Source organism: Engraulis encrasicolus, chromosome 18, assembly GCF_034702125.1.
Source record: "Engraulis encrasicolus isolate BLACKSEA-1 chromosome 18, IST_EnEncr_1.0, whole genome shotgun sequence".
Taxonomy (NCBI): Eukaryota; Metazoa; Chordata; class Actinopteri; order Clupeiformes; family Engraulidae; genus Engraulis; species Engraulis encrasicolus.
This window is the reverse complement of record NC_085874.1, coordinates 6,024,560-6,034,884: the sequence shown is the minus strand read 5'-3', so window position 1 is coordinate 6,034,884 and position 10,325 is coordinate 6,024,560. Positions and strand designations below refer to the sequence as shown.

The 10,325-nt window shown below is 40.4% G+C and overlaps 1 protein-coding gene across 1 annotated transcript; it reads right to left on the bottom strand.

The window, feature by feature from the left end:
* Positions 1-191: 191 nt before the first annotated feature.
* pnrc1 (proline-rich nuclear receptor coactivator 1) lies at positions 192-9,764 on the bottom strand. Its single transcript, XM_063222857.1, has 2 exons — positions 9,115-9,764; positions 192-2,275 (listed from the first exon to the last, which is right to left on the bottom strand). The coding sequence occupies exons 1-2, from the start codon at positions 9,505-9,507 to the stop codon at positions 1,721-1,723; spliced, it is 948 nt and encodes a 315-aa protein (XP_063078927.1). The 5' UTR covers positions 9,508-9,764; the 3' UTR covers positions 192-1,720.
* Between the last annotated feature and the right edge of the window lie 561 nt (positions 9,765-10,325).

Here is a 10,325-nt window from a genome sequence, read left to right as displayed (position 1 = left end):
CAGCAACCAAGGGACTGAAAATGTCTTAAGTACACCTATGGATATTCGTCCTCTGTTTTGTACTGTAAATAAATATGACAGAAATAAAAAAGTTCCAAATAAGTAATGAATGATTGAATGAAACAAATAACCCAACCAATGATCATGCAACATTCTTCCAGAGTGTGAAAAAGGAAGTCTGAACTACTGTGTGAGGGGATTCCAAATTCTTTATTTCTGGTACAAAACAATAAATAAAATTTGTCACGCCAATTGACAGAGGGGAGGCCAACATTAACACTGTCGCTGACCATCAAAACAAAAGGCAGTTGTTGTTGCAACAAAATATCTTGATTACTTGACACCATTTTCTCAACCTCATTTAAAATGCAATGCCAGAAAAAAAAACTTTGTTATTTATCACCAACACAAATGTAAACAGTTCACATTAGATACATTTTTTTTGGTCAAAGTCAATCTCTGAATCATCATCAGCAAAAATTGAAAGAAGTAGCTTATGCTACCGGTCACAAAATAAAGAAGTTTAGACATCAGTGCTTATAAAGAGAAACCTGACTTTTTTGTAGATGTATTCTTTAGGATCAGCTGTGCTTTGTTCCAGTTCTTGACTTTCCAATGCCAAGCAGATTCTCATGGCAACCTGTCAACGGCTTGTCTATTTAGTGAGCTGTCCAAGCTTTCCAACCTGTCCAAGATAAGCTTGCCGCACAAACATAAGACTAGCCTGTCAGCGCACATTGGGACAGAGTAATAACTGCACCCAACAGTTTCTAGGGGGTATTCGAAGGACGTAGTTCAATAGCAAACCAGTTTAAGTAAACCTTGACGTCAGTGGTAAATAAGCTCATAGAATAGCATGGAGTCCTAATTATTATTATGATTATTTTTTTAAATACCACTTTCTATATGTTGACTTAGGCAGGTTTATCAATAAACCATGTTCTTTGAATACCGCCCAGGTCAACCATTTCTCACCAACATTCAGGAATCTCTTATTTTTTTATGTGCAAATGAATAAGAGAAAACATCGTATGTGCAAGTATGCCCCTCGGGCTACACATTTTGAAAGCACACCTGATTGCAATGTCATTGTCAAATTTCAAAGTTTATGCAATAAAACTAGATTTTACTCTTTTAAAACAACATGAAAAATATACACATATATTATTATGTTCATAGTAAAGAAATGTGCACTTCATTAGAAATTCTTATTACTCTTTCAATGTAACTTGTTAGGGAATGAAAATAAGACGACCAGTAATTCAGGATGTTCTGTTACAACAAGCAATATTAAGTAATCTTCAAAGAGCCAATTTTTCCTGTGGAAAAGAATAATCAAAGCACAAGTAGATAGGGACATTTGTTAAGGTCTGCTGTTTAAATTTTAGTAGTTTATTTCCAGAATTTATGCTGCACATCAACAGATGTCTGATTTTTCATAAATATTTAGTACCATTATCAATTTCAAAGTATTTCTTACAGCTTGGAAGTTTACACTTCTCATACATGAATATGTGGAACCACACTATGTACATATCTGCCATTTTGAATGACCTGTCAGACATCCTTGGATACAGAGCCTACTCTGGTAAATATTAGTTTACGTAGTAAATATGCATTAAAAAGTTTTCACATCAAATTTGTGAATGTGCAGCATGTATTTTGGAAATAAACTAACCAAAATTACGCACTGGATCTGTAAGAGATATTTTTTACTTAGCTAATCCAGCACCTTCAAAAGAGACTTTAAATGGGAGGTCATTTGGTCTCGCCCGTCGCTGCCACCACAGCGAGGCACGCCATCCCCCACCCAGTGACTAGGGGGCTTCGGAAGGACACTGGGTGACGGTGGCTCGCTAAACTTGGCCCCCGCGTACACTTTCTCTCCATCCTTAGTGCCATCTTCTTCCTCTACCGCACAAGAAGCAGCAGGGAGCTGGTGTAAGTTATCAGCAAACCTGATGTTGTCAGCAGCCGCCGCCGGACCAAGAGGAGTTTTAGTCCCCTCTTGGCAACCGGACTGCTGCTGGAGCTGCTTTTGTCGACTGTTCTCAGACTTCTTTAAGGATGCTTTAGGACCGGCCGCGCCGCTGGTGCGCCTGCTGCTGGTCTTCTGCTGGGCACGGCTGATGCCGAGGACATTCTGTTGGGTCTGCTGCTCACACTTAATGGGGCCGTGGAGGTGGTGGTGGTGACTGGTCTGGTTACTCGGAAGACATGATGATGAGGATGATGAGGACGTGCGCTCCGGTTTTCCAGTCTTTGATTTCAGCAGCTGATATGAAATAGGAAAAATAACAAAAAAAAATGTTTTAGGAAGAATTCCAGCAGTTTTGTAAAGGTACCTCAGCCGTTTGCCTTCAAGGAAAGCTGTCAGTAGCGAAAACCACAAGAAAAATCCATACATGCATGTTGCAATTAGTTACTGTTAGACTCATGTGGGGATATATTCTAACCAAAGCGACTGATGTAGGACACTTCTGAAGCATTATTTTAGCCTTTGAAGTTCTTAAAATTGTTGTAAGGGTAGTGTCTGCGGTGTGTGGGCCCTTTCGCATGAACACACAAGTGAGTGCATAACTCCATTTTGTAGGCCAGAAGTTAATTCATTTTCAGTGCAGCGCACATAAGTACTCTCTTCCAGGTTTGTGAAGTTCACACGAATAAAAATTCAAAGTCATGTGAAGTCATCCTGTAATCCAACATTTACTTTTTGTCCACCAGAAACCACACTCACAAACCAAACATTGCCATAATTATTACTGCATCAAAACACACAAGTACTACAAGCTTGACTAACAGCTCAGGGTAAACGCTTCACTGCATTGGCTGAATGCTGTAGTCAAGCTAGTACCGGTTGATTGCGATACAATAGCTATGGCACTGTTCACTTTGATTCACAAGTGTCCTTTTTGGTGGACAAAAAGTAAATGTCTTGTAATGTATTTGAACATTTGGACTCAGTCCTGACTTGGTCTCTACTAGCGCTGGTCTTGGACGTACCTTCAGCTCTATGAAGGTGGTCTTGACTACAGTCCCGCTGTTGACCTTATTGCATGGACATGATTTGGCACTTATGATTACTTCCCTCTATTTGGTTAGGTTCAAAGCGGCACATTGACCATTTGTGTGATAGCTCTTGTCTGATCTCACGTTATTTTTCCCCCCTACCGACCTCTCAGGCTTTACCTGCACAGTTAGATTTGAATATCTGAGTGATCAATATTAACAAGCGCGGGATACATACATCAATGGACCAGGAACACCATTATTAAGAAAAGTCTGCCACGATCTCCACTTCTGAGTATGGTGGAGGGAGCATCATTATATGCGGCTACCTTGCTGCCTCAGGCCCTTGAAAGTTTGCTATTATCAGTGGAACAATGAACTCAAGTTTATTGTGATATTTTACAGAAAAAAACGTGAGGAAGTCTATCACACTGTTGAAGCACACAAGAGGATGGGTGCTGAAATGTGACAACAATCCATACGTTAGAAGCAAATCGACTTTAGAATGGCTTCATAATAATGAAATACACATTCTGGAATAGCCCAGTCAAAGCCCTGGAAAAAAAAACAATTGAGATGATATGGCCAGAAGTCAAGAAAGCTATGCACTACAGACATCCCAGAAACCTTGCTGACGAGAGGCGGTTCTCTAAAGAAGAGGGAGACAAGATACATCCAGATTGTTTTGTTAATCTGATCTGCAACTACTGGACAAGTCTGGTTGAGGATATTGCCACTAACTGAGGGTTAAAACCTATTTAATGCAAGGGTGTACTTACTTCTGCCTTGCTCTCCTGTGAATGTTATGGCCATATGGCCAATAAAAATGTAAAAACATGTAAATGTTTGGGGGGAATTAATTAAAGCAGACTCTGATTATTCCTTCTTGAGATTTCCAGGAAGATCAGACCATGTTTTATGGTCAATTTTGACAGAAATGTAAGAAATTTCAAAGGGTGTACAAACTTTTTCCTGGGACTGTATATGGTGTATGGTATACACGGGAGCCATGGTTAAGTGGTTAAGAAGCTGGGGTTTAGATCAGATGTTTGCAGGTCTGAATCCCACCCTTACCACTCCCTATCACATGCCATGGCTGAGGTGCATTTGAGTAAGGCACGCGCTCGAAATTAACGGTGTCCCGACGTCCCGGGGACCATAAAAAATGTTGTGGGGACACAAAGTTATCATTTCTGGGACAATGCCGGGACCGTCCAAAAATATAAATGAAAAGATTCTAAAAGTAGGCTATTATATTTGCAAAGCCATTACACAGGGACATTAACTCAACACCAACCATCAGCGAAAATAGCAACAGAAAACTTTCCGATAACCCTCCGCATTGTGCTCTAGAATGTTGATTAAGATTTCGCAGCTGCGACTGCAAGCGCGTTGTTCTTCGGACTGCTGCTGAGAGGTTGTCCCGTTGGTTATGCCATTTCACCCTGAACTAGAAATGCTCTCAGAGAAAACGGACTCTGGATTGTTGATTTTGCAAGCCAATAAGGATATATTCTAGTAGAGATGGTTAAGCTGTGAGAGGAATGGAGTTTGGTTATGCTAATATTTCAGGTAAGCAAAGCAACAGCCCCAAACAATGCGCAGTAGTTTGTTGCCACCTGTCGAGTGCTTATCCGCCCAAAACACCAACGCGAGCTGGCTCTAAAGTAGATTAACCCTCATTCATACACGGGTCATTCCATGTCAATTCACACGCCTTCCCCACATGACCCTCTCCGATTTACTCGATATCTCACATACAGGTACCTTTTGATGTCAATTGAAAGAATACCAAGTATTAGCACCCTACGTACAACGGTTGCGGAGGTGAAGCCCTCCAAAGTTGGGGTGCCCTGCCCACTTTTCAAGCCTGTGAATTGCATACAAAATTTACAAGCAGATTTTGACACCGCTGGTTTTAGTTTCAAGGAAGATACAGGCCTAAAAATCACCATGGCCCCTGAATATGACCCTGTCTACCAGATGATGTACTTACAAATGGCATGCCTTGATTATTTTTAGCTATATTAAGCCTTAAAAATTGAATTTGTGAAAACCGTGATGAAGTGTCTTGCCATTTTGGGGTTCCAGAACTTAGACACTATGTATGCTTTGGGAATTATAATTGATTTTCCATCATATTTGGGAACTGTGCAGTGTATTCCAAAAAAATTAGGACACTCAGACTTTTAATGATGGAATAGGAGGGACTCAAAAACAGCTTTTGGACAAAATGACCTTACGGTACCCTCTACTTCAGGCCTCAAATTAACCATGTGGGCACTTGATGACTGGAACGCCCTTTTAACCCCATGTACAGTAGCACTGTATCAAACATTCAAGCTTGGAAAAACTTTGTTTTTCAAAGTTCTTCATATTAATCTTGGCCTTCAAAGTATATGTTTTTTGTCTATGTCTTATCACAGTGTCTGTTTTGTCTGCTGCCATCTGCTGGTCAAAGAACGTAACAACAGTGCAATGTTAGAAAACAAAAGGGGCTGAAAAATCTTGCCCATAATTTACCAATAAAGTAGCCTAGAAATCTAGACGCCCCAAGGGGTTAAGCTCGCTAGGCTACCAATAAAGCACTTTAATTCTACAGTATATTGCTATATATTAATTATGATTTTAACAAGCATTATGCAGAATGCTCAATCATGATTACATTTCTACCAGGACACACCCACCCCCATGTCTGGTAGAAATGTAGTGCAGGGTTGAGGCCATCTTGGGACTGGCATCATGATTGAGCATTAAGCAGTCACACTTAGGAAATTATTTGAACTAGAAATATTCATCATGCTTGTTTAAATCATAATTAATATATAGCAATATACTGTATAATTACAATGCTTTATTGGTCAATTACGGGCAAGATTTCCCAGCCCCTTTTGTTTTATAACATTACGCTGTTGTTACTTTTTTAGACCAGCAGATGGCAGCAGACAAAACAGACACTGTGATAAGATATAGAGAAAAACATATACTTTAAAGGCCAAGATTAATATGAAGAACTTTGAAAAACAAAGTTTTTCCAAGCTTGAATGTTTGATACAGTGCTACTGTACATGGGGTTAAAAGGGCGTTCCAGTCATCAAGTGCCCACATGGTTAATTTGAGGCCTGAAGTAGAGGGTACCGTAAGGTCATTTTGTCCTAAAGCTGTTTTTGAGTCCCTCCTATTCCATCATTAAAAGTCTGAGTCCCCTATTTTTTTTTGGAATATACTGTACAGTTCCCAAATATGATGGAAAATCAATTATAACTCCCAAAGCATACATAGTGTCTAAGTTCTAGAACCCCAAAATGGCAAGACTCTTCATCACGCTTTTCACAAATTCAGTTTTTAAGACTTAATATAGCAAAAAATAATCAAGGCATGCCATTTGTAAGTACATCATCTGGTAGACAGGGTCATATTGAGGGGCCATGGTGATTTTTAGGCCTGTATCTTCCTTGAAACTAAAACCAGAGGTGTCAAAATCTGCTTGTAATTTTTGTATGCAATTCACAGGCTTGAAAAGTGGGCATGGCACCCCAACTTTGGAGGGCTTCATCTCTGCAACCGTTGGACGTAGGGTGCTAATACTTGGTATTCTTTCAATTGACATCAAAAGGTACCTGTATGTGAGATATCGGGTAAATCGGAGAGGGTCATGTGGGGAGATTCTAGGGAATCATGTGAATTGACATGGAATGACCCACACATCAGACACTGCCTGTAAATGACTTTCCAGTAATAGTTAGGGAAACGGCAAGCAAGCTAACAGAGGTAGTTGTTAGCCAAGAACGTCAAGCAGTTTCATTCAAATGTGGCTGGAAATGAAGGCGCTTTATTCTGAACATTGTCATACAAACGCAGTTATTTAATTAATGTTGAAGTATCCGTGTTATTGTTTCTGCGCTGGTAAAAGCAGAAATGCCTAGTAGCCAAGGTCAAATTGAACAGGGAAAAGTCCACCTTGACTTCTTTTGATTACAAGCACGAAGAACGTGCTTCAATTGTACAGCATTGCCAGCGCATTGTTTCTCTCCAATCCCTCTCTTTCTCCCCCTCCCCTCCCTCTCCATGCTAGCATCTCTCCCTCTCTTTCTCGAAAGTGAGGTAGGCCTAAGTGTGCGGTCGTAGTTTTTTCTCTTGGGCATTTATTTTTAGGTTATCAAATTGTCTTGATGTCAATGTCATGTGAATTTAAAGCGGAAAGGAAACGTCTTGCAATGCGTTGTCATACTCCTAATGCGGCCCAAAAACCTACCGCATCCTCTTCCACCTAGCCTGATTATCATCGACTTTCACATCTCTTCGAGACTGGCTGAAGCGGTTGCATCTCTAGGAGGGCACGGCCTGGCTATCTTCCACCAGCATGCCCATTACAACCAGTGGCCAAAGTCAGACTAGGTTAGACTTTTGCCACTTTTTAACTAAAGCTAAACAGACACTGAATTGTTATTGATATGTAGTAGACTAAATGAAAGCTGATTTTCTGTAGGCTAAATAGGCCACAACAGAGTAACAGGCTGGCTGCAATAGAGTCTACAATAGCCTACATGATGGGTAGGCTATATTGGTGCATAAAGCAATCAGTTTGACAAATATAATGTCATTGAATGCAGATTTCCTCATATCACCATGCTCATATATTCTTGAAAAACGAAATGTGCACGGTTACTCAAGGCATTTTTCTATACACGGCACAGATGTTTTAACACACCCTCGTTTTTTCTTAAAAACCTGAATTCACAGTTGCACTGCAAAAAAATCATAGTCACACATGACATTTAACGTGGACATAATTTACCACTTATTTAGGCGCGAAAAAAATGGGGACACTTCTGGTTGCATTCGGGACAATACAAAGTGGAATCCGGGACCATTGCGGGACACAAAGGAAAAAAGTTAATTTCGAGCCCTAACACCACACTGCTCCAGGGACTATAACCAATACCCTGCACTTAAAATAACTACAAGTCTCTTTGGATAAGAAAGTCAGCTAAGTGTAATGTAATGTAAAATAAGGCTCCTAGTTCCAGTAACTGGGCTGTCCTGAAATCAAATTGACAAAATAGTTTTGGTTAATTCTTTGTTTTGTCCAGTCCAGTGTTGTTGGGAGGAATTTGAGCACAGCGCTGCTTGAGAAAAAGTCACTGTGCAAGGACTTGTTTCCTTGTATGCTCATTTAAACTACTTTACTACAGATGTGTGAAGTGGCTGTTGACGTACAAGTGACCGCATTGTTGCCCTCAAGATATCAGATCGATTCTGCAGGCGACTGCAACATTCTACAGCAGTGGTTCCCAACCTGTGGGCCCTGAAGGTATTCCAAGTGGGCCTTGAAATCATTTACCAAAAATATTCATATTTTGGTGTGTGTTGCTGTTGATTTATTTGAGTTTTATTCTCTATTGGGTCAGAGGTGGGCCCCGAACATTTTTGACAATTTCGAGTGGGCCCCAAGTTGAAAAAGGTTGGGAACCCCTGTTCTACAGTGTTCCTCTAAGATTAGGTGGCAACTTTAAAGGCAACTTTACCAAGGCTACGTATTTGTAAACAGCTTTTGTGGCCATACATTATTGGTGATATCACTGATATGAAAACAAGCAGAGATACAATCCCAGCAGTGGGACCAAGGAATTCATGTAAAAACTCTGGAGTCCTTCCCAGGTGCCCAATGCTAATCATATTGCATGTCAGTAAAAATCGAACACCAATAGGATCACACAATGCAATATGCAGATCGACTGTAAATCCATAGTATGTAACTCACATACATGCATGTCAATGTGATAATTGATAATGTGGTAATCATTGCATTGCCTTGTACTCAACTGATTCGACGAATCACATTTATATGGTAACAAATGGAGCATTATACACTGAGACAAACCGCTAGCTGCGTTCGTCGCACATGGCACATTAGTAAACATAAACAATGCAAAGACGCACCCAAGCAGACAGCCTGATCTCTCGGAATTTCTTGGAAATTGAATGCACAAGTCTACAACAAGCGATCACATTTTGTGACATCGACTGTATTATTTTTTTAACGGGATGCAAAGACTACAACTGAAAGCAGCGAGTCTATTATAAACATGACAGGCTACTCACCTCCTTTTTAGATGCCGCTTTGAGCTGGTGGGTACTTGCTAATGCTGCTTGGGGTTTGTTTGTTTGCGTCACCAATTCTGCATTGTGTTGTGCAGGGGATTTTGGTCGTGTCGTTACTGCATTGTTGTTGAAGTCTGCAAGACGCACAGGGTTGCTAATTCTGAGCAGTCCGTGTTTTTGGTGCTGTTGTTGCTGAGAACGCTGATTGCTGTTCTGGTTGTTTGACGCTGGCGACCGCGCACCTCGGCTTCCCTTCTTGAACAGGGCATGTCTTGTTTTGTTATTCGTCCCTGTGATTATCGCGGGCTTGTAGTTCTCGACGTTGTCGAACTTTAGTTCAACGTGGTGAGTAATTGATTCACCGTGCATGACTTCAATGTCATCGACTGACATCAACGGCGCGGAATTGGGATATTTTAAACGTCTGTTATCGATGAAAACTAGCTTGTGCTAGTTGCCGTTCAGGAAAAACTATAACGCGCGAACTGCCCCCGAGCATCGATTGACACCTTTGATTATTTGTGGCCTTCTGTATCCGAGCACCGTACGTAAAAACATATGTAAGCAATACGAATGCAAGGTAAATAAAAGGCAGCGTAGTAAAAACTTTCTCCGATGGCGCAGTTTCGTGTTTACCCATGTAAAAATGGCGCTTGAGGCAGTTCCGTGAAATTAGCGGCAGCCACACATCCGGTTTATAGAATATAAAATAAAAGTTCAACATTTCACCTCCGATTCTGCCAAGTCAATTTTAACCTGTAGTGCAAAACCACAACAAGAAGAAGACGCGTTAGTTTTATTGTAATAATTAAATAAATGAATAAACACATACGAAAACCATATGCATTGGTATACCTACAACACACACCAGACCAGACAGAGCCTCCTCGAAGAGGAATTTTCTTTGCCTTTGCAACATTGTGGTGGTATTGTAGTCTAGTCGTGATCTCCATAGGCCCAATAGTGTAACCCAGAAATGTTGAGTACCCTAAAGTTTTATTGCAGAAATATCATCTATGGGCCTAATGGATTGAATTTAGCTTGGTTGCCCAAAGTTGCACTTTGAGCAATTTACATAATTAGCATAAATATATTAGACTACTACAGGTGAATAGGCTAAAAAATTAAAATAATAGGTATCACCATGAAACTTTCTCAGTTGATTACTGATGATGAGAGAAGAAAAAAATGTATTGGATGTTTTTTGTATT